A 24,873-nucleotide genomic window follows, 5' to 3' on the forward strand; every position below is an offset into this window, starting at 1 on the left:
ATCTCAGATTAAATTGTCTCACAAAATAAAGTGAGACAATTATTTTATTTTATGACGATAAAATAAAGGAAGGGCTGGAAATAAACAAAATAAACATAAAGAAATCTACTTTGGAAAAATGAACAACCAAAAATACTTTAAAAGCTGGGATTAATTGGAAGCGGGCATCAACACAAAACCTTTGCAATATGACTAGGAACAGAATTCACAGCAACCAATTAAGCTATCACAGCCAGTGTTACCTATAATAATACCTCTGTGTTTGGTTCAACAAAAATTCCTCTCTTGTAATCAAAATCAGTCAGATCCCGTGAGCATCCCAGCAATCTCAACAGCTCCACTCTGCTGCGGATCTTCTCTCCTCTCGGGCTGTGAGAGAAAGTGAAGCTATTGTTAGAAACTTTCAGAAAACAAAATCAATGAAAATAAGAGCATCACCTTATATAAAATGCAAGGCACCACCTTTCCATTTTCTGCTGCTGCCTCCTTATTCCATTACAAGACCAACGTGGATGCTAAAAATGAACCAAGTTCTTTCTTAGTATATGTAATTTCAGGCTGTATGGGAAGCAGGTCACCTAATGTATTAGCAACAGTAACCAAGAGTTCTGTCTTATTGTTCCCAGCGACATAATAGTCGGAGCATCTAACTTAATGTGTTTTCAGAATTCATTTGATTTTCAAAAAACATCTCCTATCCTCACAGCCTTTAAGAATCTTTAACACAGGAGGAAGAAGGCGGAGCCTCGTCGCTGAAAGACCGTAGATCGCATCTCTCTGCGGCTATGGTCCGTGCTTTTCGTTGGAGAACCCCGATCATTACGATTAGGGGCTGAAGCTGCCTTGGAGGGGCAGTGGAGTAAGGGGAAGCCGCAAGCCAGGTTGAAAGGAGCCGCATCTCCCCTCCTGGGCTTGATACTGATAACTCTTATTAAAATTCAAGGGGGGGAAATATGCTGTGGAATCCAAGTGAAAAGATATAATGATTATTATTGTAACTTCTTAAAAATAATGGTTTATTGGGAATTAAGATGAGGGAATAAAGGTATATTTTAATCATTGAGGTGTCACACTCAAAACAGTAAAAGGGGGGAAACCTATACTTGTTCCTTTTTTTTAGTGTTAAAATTTGTATTAATCTAGAATTTATAAAAAGAATATGGAATGGAAAGGGAATATGACACACTAAAGAACCAACTAAATTAATAAGTTAATATAGACTATTAAAAGCAAGGAGAGACATTGGTAACTTTTTATTATTATTATCATTATTATTAGGCAAATACATATTGTTTATCTTTATTTTTAAAATAAATATTAAAGGATTATATTTGAAATAATTGAAATGAAACAAAAAGATGTTTTGATTGAGATTAATGAAAGAGGCTAGAATTAATGTGTTTGTTTCTCTCCTTACTGAAAATTTGGAATGGAAAAGGTAATAATAGAATTAAGTATGCATATATGAATGTATAACTGCTGTCATATTTGTACGTAAAGGTGATGACCCGGAAATATGTTGTCCATTAAAAAGAGATTTTTGTTTTTAATGTGAAAAACTGAATAAAATTTGTTAAAAAAAAATCTTTAGCACAGAAGATATAGGGGGAACCCCCCCCACCAAAATTGTAGACTCTCTCTATGCCTACCTCTTCTGCACTTCCACCCACCCCACCTTGGCAAATCAATCCCTGGCTGGAAATCTCTTATTTAGTTTTCATACCCAATTATATCTGGCTGACCTCATCTCGGCTCAGAAGCTGAGTTGGGTTGGTTGATGGTATAGGATGGGAGATCAAAAAGTACAATGGATAGAGATTAGACTGGGAGGTTAGAAGGTAACCCCATATAGTAGACCCTCTTGTCACAACCATAATTCATTCTATAACTTTGGCAATTTCTTCGTCTTCAGGAATTTCTGGGTCAGGGGTCGTGTCTGATCGCCACCCAAGATTCAAAAATTTCGTGAATTTTTTGATCGGAACCCAAGTTGGTCATGGTCAGAAGCATTTGTGACTGGAGGTTCTACTGTTTCTAGAGAGCTTCACATGTTCATAAAATGTTCAGGAGTCAAGATAAACTTAAAAGTTTAATGGGCCTGTTTGTTCACCATTAATTAGTATATTGGCCTGTTGGGTATTGTAAATTGTTGTGATAATGTTCTCGAATTTAGTGCCCAGACTCATGTTATAGATTTTTTGTATTAAAAAGTGCCAATGTAGATTATCAAATGCTTTCTCCGCATCTAAGAACATGAGTGCAAATTGTTTCTCTGGATGAACTTCATAATATTCTAAGACGTCAATAACGGTTCTTAGATTATTTTTGATTTGGCGGGATGGAAGGAAACCATTTTGGTCTTCATGAATGTATACATTTAAAACTTGTTTTACTCTATTCACTATAATTGAGGTAAATAATTTATAATCAGGGTTTAAAACTGAGATTGGTCTATAATTGTTGATATATCTGGCATCTACATCCTCCTTCGGAATTAACGAAATCAACGCCCCCCTCCATGAGTCTGGCATTTTGGCTGCCAAAAGTACTTCGTTAAACACTTCCAGCATCAGTGGCCCTACTAACTCTATTGTGGCTTTGTACAATTCTACTGGAATCCCGTCTGGATCAGGGGATTTATTATTACTTTGATTCTCCATTGCAGATTTCAACTCAGACCATGTAATATCCTTATTTAATAATTCTTTCTCTCCTTCCCCTATTGTTTTATCATTCGTATTCTCCAGATAAGTTCTTATTTTGTCTTCATTGATTTCTTCTTTTTTATATAATCTTTGAAAATAGTTTAATATAATATCTTTTTTCTTCTCAATCTCATGTTGTGGTATGCCTTTCTCGTCTATTAGTTGGTGTATCAGTCTCTTTTCTTTTTCTTTTTTAAGTTTATAAGATAGCTATCTTCCTGGTTTATTGGCGTGTTCAAAATAATTTTGTTTGGACCTTCTCAAGCTAACTTCTATTTTATCTTGTTCAATTAAATTCAGCTTATGTTTGGCTAATATTAACTGGTTATTTTTCTCAGTGGTGATGATGGACATAAAGGTAGAAGAGAGTTGATTTGCAAATTGCAAATTTTTTTTCCACCAACATTTTGACTCTCTAGTAGGAGAACCTAGGCCAGAGGTGGGCAACTATGGCCCCTTTATGACTTGTGGACTTCAACTCCCAAAATTCCTGAGCTAGCATGGCTTGCTCAGGAATTCTGGGAGTTGAAGTCCATAATTCATAAAAGGGCCATAGTTGCCCACCGCTGACCTAGGCTGTATCATCAAATGCTGACAAGCAGGATAAATTAATCACTAGGCAAATCAATGTATTCTTAATTATGTTCTATGTGGACTTCCAGAGGAAGAAATAGCAGACTTAAGATGGCTCCATGGAAAATGGACTGTGGTGAGCAACGAAGACCTGGTGAGTAGACCGGGTATTTGAAATTCTTTAGGCAAGCAGAGGATGAGAAATCACCCACAAGAGATCCAGACAGTTGCTCCTCCCAAGGAGACTGCAAAACAGTGGTCTCTGGCAGGTTTTGAGCACTGAGAGATGAGAGAATATCCATATTGCTCAAACCATGGTCCAGCACTTTTAAAAGGAGACTAAGTTTGTTTAATTCTTTTTCTAATCACCCTAGGAAATCGCTTATTAACTATTTTTCACCTATTAGAAACTTTTGGATTGAAGTCTGAAAACACCAAGTGAATCTGCCTTTAATCTTTAATGTGTACTAGAAGGAAATGAATGCATACTTGCATATTTGCATTATGTAACTATGTATAAATCAAAACTGTTGATCATTATAACAATACATTATGTTTTGTTTCCTTTTTTCTTTTTTGTTGTATTTTTTCACCTTTTAAAAAGCATTTATCCTGCATTTTTTCTTTGGTGATGGTGACGATTAATGTTGTGTTTTGTTTTTTTTTTCTGTTATTATTTTAAAATAAATAAATAAATCCTTTCCTGGGAAAGTGTACTTTTTGAAATTTTTCTAAGATATAAAGAAGATAAACAATTTTAAAACTTGGAAACTAGAGGGAACAGAAGATTTTAATTAAAGAATACATAAACCTGACTAACAGCTACTGAAAGATGCAAAATATTATAATATTGGAAATACTGAAGGATACTTTTGAAAAGTTAATATCAACAATGTCAAAAACTATGTTGGCTTCTATTGTATGTCCAAAAGATGTTTTGGGGAAAAAAAAGTTTTATCTGACAAGACAGTGATTAGGTGAGCAGTAAAATGGCATCTACAGATTACAGGCTACCTGAATGACATGGAAAAAGATGTTTGTTCAGACATACAAAAGAAATCAGTTGATTTTTTTAAAATCAAAAGACAATTATAAAAAACTAAGTGAATGAACTGGATAATTCTTTTACATTGGATTTACAAAAAAGGGTTTATTAAAGCTGGGATGAATCCTGGGGTAAAAATAATCAAATTAAATCAAGTTCTTTGACATACTTTGAATGGACTAAAGATTACTGTTGTTAGAAATAAAAGGAAGAAACATAACATTGTTTTATTTGATTAAAATTAACATAGACATGTTATTTTTGGCAATATTTAATGAACTGTTGCTGACAACACAACTGGCAAGACAATGCTTTATTTGCTTATAGGTTTTTATACTTAAGATAAAGGTTGGAATTCTGTATAGTTATTTTCTTCTTCACTATAGTCTTACTTTTCTTTTTTTCTTTCTATTCTTTTTTTTCTTTATACTTTTTACATTTTTTCTACTCTTCTTTTAGTTTGCATTAACCTTTACTATTGCAATTATATCTTTTAATAAAATTATTTTTAAAAAGTGTTATACTTCTGTCTTTAACATGCTCTCTGCAGATATGGCATATAATTTTGGTAATTATAATGGAACTTTTGTAGAATATTTACATGCAATCTCCCAATAATCATTACAACAATTCTACAGGTAAGCATATTTGTCATACAGAGTAGGGAAACAAGGTAGGATAATAATCAGGAGGTAATCTAGCACATTCTAAGTCAAAAAGGTACAGGAGTTTAAGTTTGCTGATGCAATATTGTTTGTTCCAATTAACTGCTTGTAGAATTTCTGAAAATCTCACATATATGTGCTTAGACGAAATAGAAAAAACAAGCAAGAGTAACAGTTCATAGTAAAAACTGACAAGTATTTCACTGAATGGAGTAAACAAATGTTTGTAAATAGACCAGATGACAATTGTTGCTCTGAATAAATTGAGTTCCAGAATGCTTCTTATCTTCAAAGGTTGCCAAATAAGTTTTGGGAACTATTGAACGCATTTGCCTAGGGATAAGAAATTGATACCAGCATCCTTTTCCCAATATGATCCCAAACAGAATTACCTTATATAATAAGTGTCTGAATGGCCGCTCCTTGTTCCACTTTTGCGCAAGACTTCACGACGCTTCCAGCCAGGGCCCAAGGAGGGACAATCCACCCACCCGTCTGTCATGTTTTCTGCTGGGATGGAAAAACCATTGAAAAGGCCCTAAAAAGATCAGGAAATGCAAGGATCAAAACAATGGCACTGAAGGGGAACTTACCATAAACATTTACGGATATGCACATTATAAAGGAAGAAGGAGGGGGAAGAGCACCAGCAAGGTGAAGAAGAAAAAGAAAAAGGAGGAGGAGAAGGGAGGGGAGGGGAAGGGGGAGGGAGGGGGAGGAGGAAGAAGAAGAAGAAAAGAAGAAGAAGAAAGAAGAAAAGAAGAAGAAGAAGAAGAAGAAGAAGAAGAAGAAGAAGAAGAAGAAGAAGAAGAAGAAGAAGAAGAAGAAGAAGAAGAAGAAGAGGAGGAGGAGGAGGAGGAGGAGGAGGAGGAGGAGGAGGAGGAGGAGGAGGAGGAGGAGGATGCTATCCCTTTGTCGTAGGGTTTCAGGCAATCTCAGAAGCTATCAAGAAAGACCATTTTAATACATAATTGTTAATTGATAAGGTAGCTGTAATCATAACCAACTCATCTTCCTTTCTCTTTCCTCCCTCATCTCACCCCAATTTGAGCTCTACAAAACGTTTGCCTTTTAATCTGATTTATTAATCAGAAACAGTACAGGCAGTCAACTTACAACAGTTCATTTAGTGACAGTTCAAAGTTACAGCACCACTAAAAAAAAAGTGACTTATGATCATTTTTACACTTACAACCATTGTAGCATCCCTGATCAAAATTCAGACACTTGGTAACTGACTCATATTTATGACGGTTGCAATGTCCCGGGGTCATGTGATCGCCTCTTTTTTTAAAAAATAAATTTTTTATTAATTTTCAGTAAACGAACATACACAAACAAAACACAAAACATGAAAACATAAAACTTCTTTTTGGAAAGCAGCTTAGACCCGGGTTACATCTTTTTGTACAGACATAAATCAAATTCATGCTCACTTTATATACCATTTCATATCTTATTTACCATTCTACATTTTCTGTATAGCTTCTCCCCTCTTTTCACTCTCTTAATTCTATTTTGTTTCTTTCATCTCGATTTAAATCATTATGCTTGTATCTTTTGTCTGTTCTATTTCAATTATCTATTATCTTTTCTCATTAACACAAAATTTCTTCTGTTATCACTGATTGAAGTATGATGCCTTTATCTTTCCCCTAAATTTAACACTTAAAATAATATATAATTTTCATTCTGATTCTGCTTAGTACATTCTAAAGCTACACACTATATTTTTAAAAAAGAAAAAATTATAAATATATAATATAATTAAAACAACAATCCATTCCAATTAAACTCTATCGTTAAAATTAATATTCATTTAAATCTTAAACATTTTACACATTCCTTTTCAAATAAGTATCATGCTTCTATGGGAACCCTTATAAATTTTATGTAGTTACTTCCCCCCCATTTCACTTATATTTTAAAACATTATGTAATTAAAATGTTCCCATTCCTTTTTAATTCAATTCTCTCATATTTCATTTGTTTTGTTCAAAAAAGAAAAAGTTTCACTAAATTACATTGAATATTTTATCCCATTTTATAATCATATGTTGTTCCAATTTTCTAACATTATTTCTAATACAAATACAACAATACAGTCTATATGTACCTTTGCAGAATCTTTTTCAGTTATATTTTTACCCATTATCTCTAAATAAATCCTGTTTCTTTACATCTTGTTTCAAACCCTTGTAGCTTCTCTTCCCTTCCTTTTTTTTTCTGCACCCCTGCCTGCCCCCTATTTGATCACAAAACAGATCTTAATGATAAACAACCCTGATGATGACCAACTGCATGCCAAATCCCAGCCTCCCACAGGGGAACCACAAAGCAACCTCCCAATTTATTAAAAAACCACCATTTTATTATAAATAAATAAATCAATTTATTTAAAATCCACAATTTATTCAAATACAGGCACAATTTTTTCAAATACAGTTATGTCATCTTCTGGAACATCATCATAACTCTCCAAACCCTGAATTCTGACTGGAATCTCTTATGATTCCATTGCCTGTAAAAACTGTTGATGTCTCCCTCACTCCCCCATATGGCTCTTCACCTGGCCAGGAAAAAAAAAAAACCTCAAAAAGCCACCCCATACAGCAAGTGTTTGTTTCTTTAGAATCCACACATCTTGTTGTATTTTAATTATCCTTTCTCCTCCCCCACCTGTCATTTTTAAAGTCAGGCCGCTGAAAAGTTAAACCAGGGGTGTCCAACCTTGGCAACTTTAAGACTTGTGGACTTCAACTCCCAGAATTCCTCAGCCAGCAAAGCTGGCTGAGGAATTCTGGGAGTTGAAGTCCACAAGTCTTAAAGTTGCCAAGGTTGGACACCCCTGAGTTAAACGATTCAGGTTTTTGTACTTTAAACTACAGCAAACAAACTGCAGCTCTGCCTTGAAAGTCTTTCAGGAGGAGAAGAACACTGCAATGTTCTTCTGTTGTTAAGCAGCAGAAATTTTTGGCTCAATTGTGATCATATTTCTTTTGATCTAGACACAGCTTATTACAAGTAGTCCTTGTTTAAGAACCCCAATTGAGACCAGCAACTCAGTCATTACGTAAAGCCATAACTGTGCTTATGGTCTTATTTCAGCTTTCCTTTGTTTTCCTTATCTTCACTTCCTTTATCTTTGGTTGCCACTCCTGCCTTGGGTTAATTCTTGTTCTGATGAAATCCATTTAACAGTTCTTATTTGGAGAAAAGTCTGAAGCAAGGAAGTCATCATATTTCAGTAATGTCTACAAAATCATATTCACCTTCCTGCATTACAACTTCTTTTTGTTTGTTCTCTATTTTCTTCACATTCGTACAAAGATTCTGGAACTCGAGGGCCACATAATTTGGCCCATTTCTTTCTGTATGTATATTAGTTGTTTCTATGCTTTGTGTACCCCTGCCAGTACCTTTGGCACTGGACTATTTTTTTAACTGTTTTCTTTTTAATTTTCTTCCTTCCTCCCTCCCTCCCTTCCTTCTTCAGCCTTCTTCAGGAATGGACAGTTTGCTTAGTCTCTTCACCTTCCCTTTCAGAAGGGTAACCAAGGTGCAACCAAGGTGTGATTATTTTCAAGGCCAAAGAAGAACATGTTATATTCCCTGCAGGTCATAAGAATAGTTCCCTCCATCTCTCAAATTCCTCAGATGAATGACCACCAACCAACTAATCAATATAAATCCTTGAATCTCTCCATAGAAGTATTCTCTAATACTCCTCCAGACTAACAGGTATTTTCCTTGTACATTCCCTTAAGCTTTCTCAAATTAGGAGGGAACAATGCTCCAAGATACACACAATGGGAAATCAGCAGCAATCTGGAAATAGTGGTAGCAATCCATGAGCAATTTTTTCCTCTCTCTTCTATCTCTTCCACCTGTTTTCTTTCCTTGTTGTTCTGTTAGCTGGTTTGGATTTCTTATTCTCAGATACCACAAATAAACATTTCAATTTTGAATTATACATGTTTCATAGAACTCAGAGGATAGGCAATGAAATGGACTTAATACAACATTTTAAAATTATTTCCTAAATAGTTTTAAATCCACAAAGACTATAATAATTGGAAACTCCAATAGTGTGTGGTAGATACCAATGTGTCCATCATCCCCTGGCACTACCAGTTTTATATTCCTCCTGGTATTTTTGTTCTGTACAGCTATTTTGTGGATGAACAAGTACCTTCCTCTTGGCACGTTTAGTGCAATTAACAATAGCCATATGATAATCAAGAAGAAAACTTCTACAATATAAATATTAAAATGTATAAAAATATCAAAAATATCAATAATAACAACGTTCAAATTTTTTACTAGAATACTGGCAAATTCAATCATCTGATGGAAAACAGTTTGTATCCAGTAGAACAAAAAGAAAATTATAAAAAATCAAGAGGAACAAAAGACCAGTTGCTCATTGACAAAATGGCACTAAAAAATGCAAAACGAAGAAAAATGAATTTAAATATGGCTTGGATTGATTATAAGAAGGCATTTGACTCATTATCCAACAGCTGGATTAACGCCTGTCTGGAAAACTTTGGAATCAGCAAAAATATTTGCACATTTTTGAAAGCAAATATGCAAAAATGGAAAAGAGTTCTAACAGCAAATGGTGAAGTCAACATTAGACGAGGAATCTTCCAAGAGGACTCACTTTCGCCATTACTGTTCAACATTGCATTAAATCCACTGACAATAATCCTATGAAACACAAAACTGGCATATCAAATCTCACATGGATGACTTAAAAATGTATGCGAGAAGCCCCAGTGAACTTCAAAATCCATTCCTTTAAAAACAAAGTCAATTATTGTTCTGACCAAGACTTCATGAGACAGTAACAATCACATGCTGTTTCCAAAAACCTTTTTTTTATTTCAATGGCTGTGAATTATATGCATTCACAGCCCATAATGAGTCCCAAACAGTTTATGAATAGTCCAACAGAAGTCTGCCACAATCTTTCGGGATAAGGCTGATAAGCACCCACCTCTATCTCCCTTGAAATGCTGCCACTGACTACATTGCCAATTAGCTGTACAAGGTCAAACAGAGCACAAGGTCAACAAGGAGTTTCAGATTTTAAACTGACCAAAACAAACAAAGTTGCTTCCTGCAAAGGCTCATGTCCATTTGCTCCTCTTTTATGTCTTATGGGAGGAGCCAATCATCTCCAAGACTTACTTCCAAGTTGCCCCTTTTGTCTTAACTGTTCTTGCCTTCTGGCAGCTCTGCGCAAGTGTGCACTGGGATCAGGCTCCCCCTGTTCCTCTGCCTTGTTGATATCACATTCTGGAGGCTCCGGAGTCAGCACATAACTCTCAGATTGCCCTGGACCCATCTCTGTGTTGGATGCAGATCCCTTGTCCGAGCCCACCCCAGACTCCAGAACTGGCTCATGTTCCTTCCCACTCTCCGACTCTGCTGCCAGCTCCGCAGGCCACTAGCGGGCCACAACAATTATTTAAATCAGTCAGTTCCAGCATTTACTCAGTACTCTAAGTCCGAGGTATTTTCCAAGATCTTTAAGCCTGCTCTGTGGTTTTCATCTTTTATTCTAGCTTCTCAGAGTCTCCTTTATAAAATGTCTTTCTTATTTCCACCTCTGGTAGGTATAAGGCAATAAACATTGAAAAGTCACAGCCACCAAATATCAAATATTCCTTTCCTTCTCTATACATTTCCATGTTGACTGCTGTTGCTCATCTTCAGATGATTTTCCAAGTCAGGTGTGGCTCTCTTCAACCTGCAAGATGCCCCCCTTTACTTTACCACCTCATAGGGTGGTTATGGCTTCTTTCGGAGCCCTCCAATGGGGAGAGCTCAGAGCAGGACTGCGGAGCTCGCAGTCCTCACTTCCGACGGCACCAGAATTACAACCGGAAGCCTTTTGTGATACATTTTAAAATGTTCAGTTGACTGAGTTTCATGTTTAATGAATAATAATAATAACAATAATAATATTGTGAAGGAAAAAAATCAATGGTTGTACCAATAATAATAGGAGCCCTTGGAACAATACCCAAAAGGTTACCTAGATACATGGAAATTTTGAACTTAATAGACCTAAATATTCTGATTTTGCAAAAAAAAACCCACCTTACCTGGAACTGCCTCTACACTCAGACATTAATAGCTTTTAGGTCCTTGGTCAGGACTTGAACTGTTAAATTTTTACCAGTCCCAGATTGTAAATCGAATTGAAGATTAAATCAATAACAATCCCTCCCTCCCTCTCTCTCTCTTCTAAACAGAATAAGAAAAAAAACAGCAAAAATAAGCACGGAATATGTGTGATTTCATATTTTTAATTTCTACAAAAGAAGATACTACCAGCACACACACATATTCTCAAACATGAAAAACAAGTTCCAAAAAAGGATAGAAAAAAATAGTTATGTGACCCAACACTATTATTTCAAGAAAAAATTGGAAGTGAAAAAAGCCAAACTGGAAATGTCTTATCTTGTATTTCAAGCAAGCAATTACCTCTGAAAAGCAGGCTTAGCAAATGAGCCATGGACACGTTATCACTTCTTTCAGCTTTTTCAGAATGATGAAATGCTAGATGCCAATTTTAGACTTCATAAGGTGGAATGAAATAAGATTTAATATATTAATCTCCCTAAAATTCATTATGAGTTATTATTATGAATAACCACTTTACTTAGACTGCACAATTAAAGTTAAGCCTTTAATTGGAAAAACTATTCAGATTCAAATCCCTGAATAGCAATTGCGTGAGTAGCTCTGGGAATTCCAGGCTCTCACTAAGAAGTCACTTTCACAGCCATTACATAATAGACAGCTTCTTACATAATATATGTAAAAACAAATAGTGCCATAAACATGATTATTGGTTAGAAATACCTCTCAGATATCACTTATTATAGGGCACATATTAAATTACTTTCTTTCCACAATGAGCTAATGCAGTTTGACTTATTTGATGGTATACACATCCAGTCATGATGGTTGCATACTATACCTATGGATTAAGATTTACAAATTATCTCTGTATTACAATATTTAGTGAATCCAGCAATAGTTTCATTTAATTTCAGGATAGTATTTTTACTAAAAGTTTTCACTTGACTAGATATTTGGCACAGAATCATTTCAGGATATGTTGCATCAGAAGTTATTTTGTATAAGCTATCTTTTAAAATGATGGCATTTTTTGAAATATTTGCAGAAAGGTTAGATTATCAGGGACAAAAATTAATATTCTTTGAGCACAGAATCAGCAGATATTGGGGAAAAGGAATAACAGAGGAGACCCTGGAGATCTTATAGTGCAGGGATGTCAAATTCAATTTCATTGAGGGCCACATCAGCACTGTGGCTGTCCTCAGGGGACTGATGAGGCATGGCCGGCTGGACGAGGCCCAATGGGTGGGAGTGGCCAGGTTGGGAATGGCAGCTCAACGTTGCTCGCATTGGGGCCAGGCCCTGTGGGGGATTGGGCAGGGCTGGGGGGGATAGAGGGGTCTCCGGCAGAAGGAGGGGCCAGGAAGGGTGCTGGGGTCTGATCCACTGGAGGAACAAAGAGAGACAGAGGGGTTGCCACAAGGCAGCTCAGCCAGTTGCCATCATCACCATGCCATGACTCCTATATGCTCTGCCCCCACAACCAAACCTTGTTCTTCAGCAAACCTGCTACGTGTCCCTCACCTGCCCCCCATAAAGGCCCTCGCAAACGGGAAAGGCGGGGAGCCCCCATCCCCAAGAGACAGCTGGGAGTCTGCAGCTCACAGGGGTTGATCATGCAGGCTGATGCTCCTGGTGGTCACAGGGCTTGAACAGGCAGAGGCACCTGATCAGACTTTCAAGATGCCCAGATGGCTTACCAGATACACAGCTGCCTGCTCCATCCCAGTGGTGACGGCGGGCAAAGACAGAGGGTGGGGTTGCGATGAGGCAGACCAGCCGGTCACCGCCATGCTGCAGCCCCTGTGCGCTCGGCCCCCTCCCTCAAACCTAGTTCTTCAGCAAGCTCACCCCTTGCCCCCCCCACCCCTGGTGATGGAAAGGGCGGGGAGCATCTGGCAGGCTGTGTGGCTACCCAGGCATCTGGCAGGCCTGATCAGGTGCCACTGCCTGCTGCTTGGAGCATTAGCCCCGTAGTCATGGGTCTTGGACCCACCTGCACTGCAAGAGCTGCAGACTTGCAGCTGCCTTTGGGGGATGGGCTCTCCACCTTTCCCATACGCTGGGGCCTTCGCGAGTTGGGTGGCAGGCAGAAGACTCATCCCGCATGTGCAGCGGCATTAGAAGATGAATGGTTCCACCCCTGCCCCACCAACTGTCTCCCCTCACCTTGTGGCAGCAGCACCGGCAGCAGACAAAGGTAGAGGCATGGCATGCAGTCCAGCCCGCCAGACGTGCTGGGCAGCTGCCAGTTGCCTGCCCCATCCTAGCCACAGTGGCAGCAAACAAGGAAAGAAAGACAGTGGGATGGAGCATGCAGTGGGGTGGGCAGCACTTCTAATGGGACGGACCACATGCCTCTGCCTGCTGTTTAAGGCCAGCCTGGCGCCCCAGACCCACCTGCACTGCACTTGCTGCAGAGCCCCTTGGCTGGCAGGCTACTGTGGACATGCAAGCAGAGCAAACCCAGGCCACGGACAGTGTTTTTCCTACACCTGGCTTTAGATCCAACCCACAGGGCTTCCCTCCCCAGCACCCAGTCAGCCTAGGCCGGGCTGACACACTGCAGGCCAGTCCTTCCCTGCCTCCATCTTCTTACTATCATTATCTCCTGTGGGAAACAAAAATATGACCTATTGATCTATTGGATGTTTATATGGCCGAAGTGGATAGTAGCAGACCCCAGAAGAGATATGAACCTAAAGTCTTCAGGTAGGTTGATTTCATAATAATACCAAACTATGTGTAATTTGTTGAGCAGCTGCAAAGTTTCGAGAGTGTATTTGGAACTAGAATGATGAAACCATGAAAAATAAGGAACTAAAAGTAACAGAAGGACGGAGGTTTCAGATGTACATGGATATATGTGGAAACTGATGGTCAGCAAGAAAGAACAAGGAAATGGATTGTGAAATGTAGGAAGAAACTGTCCATCTATGTGGTTAGGAAAAAGGTATTGAAAGGGTGGAGCTGAAGATCAGAGTGGGGGCTGTCTTTTGTTTCTTTCATTGGGTTTTTTCCACGACACTCCCAGTAAAAGTTTCCTTTTGAAATGTTATTTGTTTCAAGAGTTTTGCTTTCTTGAGGAGAGGAGAGGTAAGTCCTTACACATATCCAATTCCTGCAAGTATTGTTTGTATGCTTTAGCCTCCAGTCCACTCAATCATTTTTGTTGTTTTTCTCCGCACTCCTTCTAGAATCTCAACATCTTTTTTATATCATGGCGACAAAACAGGAATGCAATATTCCAAGTGTGGTCTTTGGCATTATAAAGTGTTACTAACATTTCAATGTGATCTTGATTCTGTCCAATCTGGGTCGGTCACCTCAGCCAGAGGTTTAGTCTTCCAAGCTTTCAGGCTCATGCTGTAGCCCATCTTCAGGGAACCTCTCTCTAGCGGAGTTTGTGTAATTCTATCCCTCTGTTAATGCAATCTAGGACTGCTGCTCTTGGCTTTTTTTGGCAGCTGCAGAGCAGTGGTAGCTCATATTTAAGGGATTGTCCACAAGATCCCTCTTGCAGTCACTATTACTGAGCCAGGTACCATCTACTCTACATCTAAGCATTTGGTTTTTCCTGCTCCTACAAAAAAGAAGATATAGGCCATCCAACGAAAATAGATTACAAACATTAAGCATGTGAATGAAACACTTAAGCCTTTAATACTTTTTGAATTAGTATATAACTGTAATGGTGAACCTATGATACGCATGCTGGAAGTGGCACACAGACCCATCTCTCCGGGCACGCCAGCCATCGCCTGTTGATCCTCTGTGTTCTGGTGCATGCATGCAAGCTGGCCAGCCAGAGGTCGTGCACGTGGGAGCGCCGGAAACCGGAAGCACAGCTTTCCAGTGCAAACATGCATACCGCGGAGCTGCTCTTCCAGTTTCTGGTGCTCTCCCACATGGACACACGCTCTCGTTTCGGCACTCAGTGCCAAAAAGATTAATCAATACTGGTATATAAGGATCTGGACCAGGAAGTTTTCAAGCAGATTTATAGAAAGCACTGGAAAGTATTTTTTTATTTCTGCAGTTCACTTTTTCCCCCCAAAGACAGCCTGTAAAAGGTACAGATCAGAGAAGTGAAAAAAAAATCTATCTGCCATGAAATCACAAAGTTACAACTAATATTTAAAAGATGTAAAATGCTCATAAAACAGGGAGACAAGTGAAACTGTCACTTTTTAAAGGGAACAAATTTTCATACTTTTAGATATGTACCAGTTAAGACAATTTCAAACTGGAGTTGACTTCTGATAACTGCAGCTGAGACGTAACGGATGTATTTTGTCACCATTCCCATCCAGAATGTTCTTCTGGTTTTCCAGTATAGTCAACAGCCAATGTCTTCTGCCTCATTATCTAAGTATTACTGTATTTTTTGCACTATAAGACGCTCCAGAAAATAAGGCGCACCAAACTTTTGGGAAGGAAAAGAAGGGGAAAAAATCTGCCTCTGGCTCCCAGCATCCATCTGGCTAGCAACCTTAAAGCAAACAGCATGGTCAGCTTAGGCACATTATCACAGCCTGATTTAGCATGAGCAGCTAATTGGCGGTTGGATCTGCCTCCCAAAATACCACCAATCAGCTGTTCCAGGCTGCAGGGATTGCCACCGCCCATCACCATTGTCGTCACTAGATGTTATATTTTCGGCCTTCGCGCGTCCCATTTTTGGTCTGTTCCAGGCAGCAGGGATTGCTGCCGCCACCTATCACCACCACTGATCACTGCTGCCACCTATTGCCACTGCTGCCTCTTGGTTTATGCGGCGGCAGTAGTCACCAGGGTTCTGCGGCGGTGGTGATTGGCAATCCCCGCCACCTGGAATGAGCTGAAAACGGGATGAGCAGAAGCTAAAAATGGGGCACACGGAGGCTGAAAACGGGGTTTGTGGAGGCTGAAAATGGGGCGCATAGAGGCCGAAGGGTGGGGGCTGGCAGATGGGCAGGGCTTCAGCAACATTTACTCTATAAGATGCACAGATTTTCCACCCACTTTGGGGAGGGGAAATACTTATAGTACGAAAAATACAGTAACTAGATATGATCTCATTGAGCTTCAGAGATCAGCGCAGGGAAACTACTGGAAGTCCTTGACTTACAGCTACAACTGAAATCCAAAAGTTCCACTCCTAAGCAAGACAGTTAAGCTTTGCCCCATTTTGTGATTTTTCTTGCCACAGTTAAGTGACCCAATGCAGTTGTTAATTTAGTAACAAGGTTGCTAAATGAATCTGGCTTTTCCACTGATCTTGCTTGTCAGAAGATCACAAAAGTGATCACATGACCCCAGAACACTGCAAATTATGAACCAGTTGCCAAGCATCTTAATTTTGATCATGTGACCATGGGAACAATCATATATCATCTTTTTCAGTATTGTTTTGCGTAACTTTGACTAAACAAATGGTTATAAGTTAAGAACTACCTGTATGTTTTACCAGCACACAGAATTAACAGCAATAAAACATACTCATTCAAGGAGCCTGGGACTTTAGAGCAGGGCTCCTTAACTTTTATGTGCCAGAGGCATCTTTTATCTTTGAAAGCATGTGGTGAGCACTCAGGGGAAGTAGCTGTTTTGTAGGAGAATGACCATTTACAAAATTATGGTTGCAATGGGATGGCCAGTCACAAATATTAGTTTATCAGAAGTCAGATTAATGAGCTTGCCCTCCACTTTCCTTTGCGTTTCTTATGGCAATAGGCACATTCACAGGAAAAGAATGGAGTGCAAGTGTATTTTTTAAAGAAAATGGGCATTGGTCCTTAGCTGATATGCCCTTTCTCGTCGAGCTGTGTAGAGCATCCAGAGTGGGAGGTGCTCCAGTCTTCGCTCTCACAGGCTGAGCTATAATTGAGGAATGTTCCTCCTCCTCCACGTGACTCCTCCGTAGCGTTCCCCAGTTTTACAAAGATGAGAAGATGAACTTCTATCAACTCATCTTAACTTGAGCAACAACTCTCAACTATAAACTGTTTGAATCATTGGCCGAAACAGGATTCCCCCACCAGACGGACAATTTAGGGTGGGGCTGGATACTCTACGCAGCTCGACCAGAAAGGGCGTATCAGGTAAGGACCAACGCCCATTCTCCATAGAGCTGCTTCGAGCATCCAGAGTAGGACATACCAAAGCATGGCCTGTCCTACGGGAGGGACTCTGTCTGGGTCGGAATACCCTCTGGGTCTCTAACCACTTGTTGAAGGACTCGCCTGCCAAAGGACGCTTCTGCTGAAGCAAACATATCAATTTTATAATGGCGAATAAAAGGTGACAGAGACATCCAGGTGGCCGCTCGACAGATATCAATTATCGGTGCCTGGGTAGCCCAGGCTGCTGAGGTAGCCGCACTCCTTGTAGAATGTGCAGTTATTCCACTAGGAACAGGCAGTGCCTGAGTTAAGTAGGCCTTGGAGATTGTAGCTCTGATCCAAGAGCCTACGATAGACGGGGATACTTTGAAACCCAGCGTCTTAGGTTGAAATGACAGGAACAATGACTCTGACTTCCTGAAAGGAAGAGTACAATGGATATAAATATGAAGTGCCCGTCGGACATCAAGAGTATGCCACTGCCTTTCCCTTTCTCGAGAAGGTCTGGGGCAAAAATTAGGAAGGATAAGTTCCTGTGATCTGTGGAAGGCCGAGATGATCTTGGGCAGGAAGGAAGGATCTGGTCGCAGGAGCACCCGGTCAGCGTGGAAAACGCAGAGATCCTTTCTAACGGATAGAGCTGCTATTTCAGATATCTGCCGTGCCAATGTGACTGCTACAAGAAACACCACTTTGAATGTAAGGAATTGAAGTGATGCCTCTCTTAGAGGCTCAAAGGGAGGTTTAGTCAGTGCCGTGAGTACCTGATTAAGGTCCCTAGTCGGGTATCTGTGAATTACAGGAGGGTGCAGGTTGGTGGCACCTCTAAGGAATGCTCGGATACGAGGGTGGTGTGAAAGTGAGCCAGAAGAGTTGCCAGAGACAACAGTTGATAAAGCTGCCACTTGCCTTCTCAAAGTATTGGGGGAGAGGTCCCTGTCCAGCCCTTCTTGCAGGAAGGCCAAAATTTGTGCAATTGATGGGGAAAGCAGATTGATGAGGGACTTGTGGCACCATTTACAAAAGATGTTCCAGGTGGCATTATATATGCAGGTGGTCGAAGGCCGTCTAGCTACCAGGATGGTCTTTCTCAGATGGTCCCGCTCAACCTCCAGACGGCTAACTGAAGCCACTGCGGATTTGGGTGCTGAAGAGGTCCCTGGGATAGCGAGATCCTGTCTGGCGGAATCCTCCAAGGAGGGGCCACTGACAGGCTGCGAAAGGTCCGCCAACCACGGTCTCCTGGTATCCCAGTACAGGGTAACCAGGAGAACTTCCGCCCTCTCGAGGATCATCTTTTGGATCACCTTGGGGATTAACGGGAGGGGGAAAAGGCCTATAATAGCCCTGTGGGCCAGGGGCAGAGTAGGGTATCGTGATTCTTCGCTCCCTGGGTGGGGTATCGTGAGAAGAATCTCGGAGTCTGGGTGTTGAGCGGTAACGCGAACAGGTCCACCAGTGGGCGACCGAATATCACTGAGGCCTCCTTGAACAGGGAGGGGTGCAGGTGCCATTCTGACTGGTCTAAGCTGGCCCTGCTCAACCAGTCTGCCTGAACGTTTGAGACCCCCGAGATGTAGTCTGCCCTGATGGATAAGAGGTTGGTCTCTGCCCAGCGACAGAGCCGCTTGGCCTCCTTCATGAGCCGGATGGAATGTGTGCCCCCTTGATGGTTGATATGAGCCTTGGTCGTAATGTTGTCCATCAGGACCAGTACATGACGCCCGCACACTTGGGGGAGGAAGGAGTGTAAAGCCAGGTATACTGCATGAAGCTCCAGCCAGTTGATAATGCAACGTTGCTCAATTGCTGACCAAGTGCCCTGAGCTGAAAGTGAATGGATGTGAGCCCCCATCCGGATAGGCTGGCGTCTGTTGTGAGGACTCTTTGGGGCTCCTTGAAGAGATGTCCCTTGTTGGTAGCGGGCCTGGTCTACCAGAGGAGCGAAGCGAGAACCTTTGGCAGAACCTTCACCACGGCTCTTGAGTTGCTTCTTCCAGAGCGTTGATAGGGTAGCAGGAACCACTGCAGAGATCCGGTATGTAGCCGGGCCCAGGGAACAATGGATATGCATGAGACCAATTTGCCAAGTAATTTTGATAAGCTCAGTAAAGAGGCCTTTCTTGCTCGTCTAATTTCCCTGACGGACTTCCGGATGCTGAGAAGCCTTTCAGGGGAAAGGAAGACCTTACCTTTAACTGAGTCAATAACTGTCCCTAAGTGAGCTATCCAGGTGGAGGGGGAAAGTTGGCTCTTCTCCCAATTTACGAGGAGACCATGGGTCTGAAGGACCGAGAGGGTGGTTCTGGTGTCCCTCTCGGATTGGCCTTTGGTAGGAGAGAGGATGAGGATGTCATCCAGGTAGCAGTGAATGCGGATGGGAAAATTTCTGAGGTGAGCCGCCAGGGCTGCCAGAACCTTGGTAAAGGTCCTTGGGGCCGAGGCTAGACCAAAGGGTAGTGCCACATACTGAAAATGCTGACCGCTCAAAAAGCAAAATCTCAGAAATTTGAAAAACAAGGGATGAATGGGGATGTGAAAGTATGCTTCTGAGAGGTCAATGGAGGTGAGCCAGTCTCCCTTCCTGGTTCCCTGAAGAATAGACTGAAGTGTATGCATCTTGAACTTATGACAGACAATGTAACGATTAAGCCTCTTCAAATCTAGGATGGGTCTCCAGCCTCCGGAGTGTTTAGGAACTAAGAAAAGGTGGGAGTAAAACCCCTTTCCTCGCTGCAAGGATGGCACGGGTTATATGGCCTTGATTTCAGTAAGGTGTTTGATAGCGGCCTCTACGAGAGCACTCTTGGTGCGGTCTCTGGAAAGGGGAGAAACCATAAAACGCTCTGGAGGGGGAGACTGAAACTCAAGGGAGAGGCCGAATTTGACAGTGTTCCTAACCCAATTATCAGAAGTGGATGATTCCCATTGGTCGGCAAAAAATTTGAGGCATCCGCCAATGGGATGGATAGTAGGGAGACTATCTGGGGCATGGGGAGGATTTACTTCCTGCGCCCTGGAAAGGTCTCCTGTAGCTGGCCCCTCTCCTATTCCTGTCACCCGGGTCGCTCCGGTCCTGGTAGGCCGGGCGAAAGGGCGGGGATCTCTGGAGCCTGGGGGAGAAGGGTGTCTGATACGGGGTACGAAAGGAGCCTCTTAGAAAGGACTGGGACACTCTGGACTCCTGTCTGCGAAAAAGAGATGGGAGGAATTTCTTTTTATTTTCTGCTTTCCATCAACAGTGGTTGCAGGGCCGGGCCAAATAATTTGCCTCCCGAGATGGGAGCAGAAGCCAATTTAGCTTTATTCTTAATGTCTGCTTGCCAGTGTTTAAGCCAAAGCAGACACCGGGCTGTAACGTGTGAGGAGATGGCCCGGGAGGAAAATTTCACAGAATGGAAGGTGGCATCGGCCGCAAATTCCGCTGCAGCTTTAAGCTTGGCAATGTCCTGGTGTGCCCTGGTGTTAGATGGGGGGGACATGCTGCTTTAACTGGCGGAGCCATCTAATAGAAGATTGAGTGAAAAAGGATGCGGCCGTGGCTGATCGAATGGCCCAAGCATCGGATTGATGTGCCCAGCGTAGTGCCATCTCGGCCCGTTTGTCCTCTGGTTTTAGAGCTTCCAGAGCGTCAGTTGGGGTAGAAGATGATGCTAATCTTACTATGGAGTCATCCACTTCAGGAATGTCTAACAAGGAAGAGAAATCCGCATCGAGATTAAAAAATCTCTCGTCCTGACTGGAGGGAGCGGGGGTGGGGGGGCAATGAGGCCAACTGTTTTGTTACTAAGTCGGAGAAAATGGGTGGTGTAGGAATAACCTCGGTCTCCACAACCAGCTGCTTGAAAATAGAGTCCTCTGGGTCTCCAGGGGCTGCTGGGGAAGAATCAGAGGGTGACTGGGCCATCAGGCCCGAAATGTTCTTTGCCTTGAATAGCAAGGACTTGAACAGATGGGGTTTGAACAGGCCTACGAAGGTGGGCTGATCCCTAGAAATCCCCTCATCCTCTGACATTTCTCCTTCCATCGGTTCCACCTCTGAAAGAGGTTCAGGACCCCCTATCCGATCCTTCCTCTTCCCCGAAGTGTTCAAGGCCCATTTCCTCTTCTTCCTCCTCCTCCCCTTCTGGAAAGGGGATCTCCCTTTGAGGAAGTACCTGACCATGGTGATGTTCCGATCTGGGGAGGGATCTGCCAGAGACGGATTCGACCTCGGGTGCCATCGTTTGAGAACCAGGTCTGGACAACTGTTGGATACCTTCCGCGATTCCTTGGCGGATGGCCAGCTGCATCCATTCTTTAATACTGTCTGGAATAATATCTGTGGATGGTCTCTCTGGTTGCAGTCCAGCGGCGGTCGGTGTGAATGTAGCCTCAGGTGTCCGAGCGGCTTGGAGGCTGCGAGTGGGTGAACTGCGTCTGGAAAGAGAAAGCTGTTCTGGCAGAGGAGGGGGTTGAGTGGAGGCAGAAGGGGTGGGAATATTAGGTACTGAAGTTACAGATTGAGAATCCTTTGAACATCTGTCAAATTCCTTCTCCAAGGCTTTATGGCGCCTTAGGTTGTCCCTTTGAGAAGCCTTGGAGGACTCCTTGGCCTGCCTGCGCAAATGGTGTGTCTTAGACTTGGCCTTCAAAGAAGGTCCTCTGGGATTGTCCTCTGCCATAGTAAAGAAGGTAGGAAATACAGAAAGGTAATACTCAATGAGGCGGTTGGCACGCCTAGGAGTTCGATCTACAACAAAGGACAGATATCCTGTAGTTGAACCACGTCCCCCTTTTGGAAAAAAATTTTTAGTTGTAATATTATATTAATTGTTTTATGGATATATATATATATATATATATATATATATATATATATTTGTTTTCTGAGGTTCTCGCGGGTATTTGTATGTGGATCTTTGGTTGTTCGGGTTTTCTCCCGCGTAAGATTCGAAGTATCTAGGCAACGTTTCGATGAAGTCTCATTCATCATCTTCAGGCTTCTGTCTCCGGCTCTGTGCTTCTCAGAGTAATGGAGATTGCAGCTGCTTCCTCCTTTTAACTGCCAGTGGGGGTGGGACTTGATTGGGTGGGGGCTTGGCTGTGTTCTGATTGGGTGGGGGTGTGTTCTCATTGGTAGGGGGTTTGGCTGTGTTCTGATTGGTTAGGGGGTTAGCCGTGTTCTGATTGGTTGGAGGCGTGTTCTGTTCAGGTGGGGGCTACCAGCAGACAAGGGCAACGCGACAGTGGTAATGAACACATCTGACTACCAAACCAAGTTAACCAACCTACTCCAAGACCCCACATACAAACCCCTAAAGACAGACCCCACCACCTACCTAGAAAAAACTACCAAATCCAAAATAAAAGCCTCCCCCATCAGTGAAGAAATCCAGCAAGGAATCATACCCAGAGAAAAATCATCCAGATGCCCCAAGCTTTATGGTCTCCCCAAAATACACAAAGAAGGAACCCCACTCAGACCAATAGTCAGCTCCATAGGCTCACCTCTACAAAACCTGGCCAAATTTCTTGCCAAACAACTACAACCCTATGCAGAATCCATCAACTCACACGTAAGAAACTCATTCCAGTTCATCGAGATCATAAAGAAACAAAACTTACAACCTAGCGACCTACTAGTAAGCTTCATGTCATATCCCTCTTCACCCAAGTGCCAATAAAAGAAGCCTTGACAGCCATCCAAAACAAATACAACCCCCCAAGCACATCCTAGATCTAACCAACCACTGCCTATCCAATACTTACTTCACCTACAATGGACAAAAATACAAACAAATAGAAGGAGCACCCATGGGATCACCCCTCTCACCTGTCATCGCAAACCTCTACATGGAACACTTTGAAACACAAGCTCTAGAAAAATACGACCACAAACCCAAACTCTGGCTCAGATACGTAGATGACACCTTCATAATCTGGCCACACGGGAAAGAAAAACTGAACAACTTCCTCACATACCTCAACAGCCTACACCCCAAAATACAATTCACCATGGAAACAGAAGCCAACAATCAACTTCCCTTCCTAGATGTCTTGGTATACAAAAGATCCAATGGCTCCCTAGGACACACCATCTACCAGAAGAAAACACATACTAACCGCTATCTACATGCACTCTCACACCACCACCCAGCACAGATCAATTCCAGTAGCCAAGACACTCATCTCCAGAACAAAATGCTTAGCCGATGAACAACACCAAAAACCGAACTACACACTCTCACCAACGTACTTACAGCCAATGGATTCCAAAGAAAGAAGATTACCCACCTAATCCAAAAAGAAACCCCAACCAAAATCCAAGACAGAGAACAAGAAAACGGCAAAGCCCTCCTCCCATATATAAAAGGCACTACAGACAAAATTAGCAAGATCCTCCAAAAACACAACATCAAAACAGCATTCTGCACAAACAGAAAAATATCCACCATCCTAAGAAACCCCAAAGACAAAATCGAATTAGAAAACCAAGGAGTATACGAAATCCCCTGCACTGCCTGCCCTACCACATACATTGGACAAACTAACAGAAGAATAAGTGCACGCATTGAAGAACATAAGAACTCAATCAAAAAGAAGAAACAACCTCTTCCCTGGTCCAACACCTCAAAGCCACAGGACATGAAATTGATTTTAAAAATACCAGAATTATCGCCAAAACCGAACACTTCAACAGCAGAATAATCAGAGAAGCCATAGAGATAGAAAAACGCCCACACAGCATGAACAAACGAGATGACACCTCCCGCCTTCCAGCCATTTGGAAACCCGCCCTCATGAACAGACGAGTACCTAACATGAAGAAGGACACCGGACCCACACCCATGAGAGCCACACAAGATGCCACCACCACACTTCCATGTAGAAAACAGACTCCCACCCATTCAGAAAATGAGACACGACCATGGACCAGAAGCTGCACTGCAGCTGCATTACTACCCACTTCAAACCCCTCTGAGCCATACATGAAGCAAACCGACACCCACTATGAAGATGCAGCAGGACCACAACTAGAAGCCAAACAGCAAGATCACAACTCTCCAGCTCAAATCCCCCAGCAACTAAGACTAACCTGAGCACAACCAAGCCCCCACCTGAACAGAACACGCCTCCAACCAATCAGAACACGGCTAACCCCCTAACCAATCAGAACACAGCCAAACCCCCTACCAATGAGAACACACCCCCACCCAATCAGAACACAGCCAAGCCCCCACCCAATCAAGTCCCACCCCACTGGCAGTTAAAAGGAGGAAGCAGCTGCAATCTCCATTACTCTGAGAAGCACAGAGCCGGAGACAGAAGCCTGAAGATGATGAATGAGACTTCATCGAAACGTTGCCTAGATACTTGAATCTTACGCGGGAGAAAACCCGAACAACCAAAGATCCATATATATATATATATATATATATATATATATATATATATATATATATATATATATCAATATCAATATCAATATCAATATCAATTAAGGTTTAACAGATCCATATGATTGCAAGAGTAATGTAAGAATGAAATAGAAATTTGAGGAACTAAAAAAGGAAAATAAAGGAATTCAAAATAGCCAATGAGTCGAATGAATGCTGAGGCCACAAAAAAAGGGAAAA

General features: G+C 41.8%; 1 protein-coding gene across 30 annotated transcripts in view; it reads right to left on the minus strand.

Moving 5' to 3' along the window:
* Positions 1-24,873, minus strand: part of LOC113443238 (methyl-CpG-binding domain protein 1) — a 103,461-nt gene that overhangs the window by 59,097 nt on the left and 19,491 nt on the right. For all 30 annotated transcript variants that reach the window (XM_087925570.1, XM_087925563.1, XM_087925566.1 and 27 more), the window contains exons 2-3: positions 5,381-5,526; positions 255-369 (exon numbers count right to left, since the gene is read on the minus strand). In XM_087925570.1, coding sequence (XP_087781696.1) covers positions 255-369; positions 5,381-5,490 — 225 coding nt within the window. In that variant the 5' untranslated portion in view covers positions 5,491-5,526. The remainder of the gene's footprint in view (positions 1-254; positions 370-5,380; positions 5,527-24,873) is intronic.

The sequence above is a fragment of the Pseudonaja textilis genome, chromosome 2, assembly GCF_049901715.1.
Source record: "Pseudonaja textilis isolate UNSWEBS1 chromosome 2, rPseTex1.2, whole genome shotgun sequence".
NCBI lineage: Eukaryota > Metazoa > Chordata > Lepidosauria > Squamata > Elapidae > Pseudonaja > Pseudonaja textilis.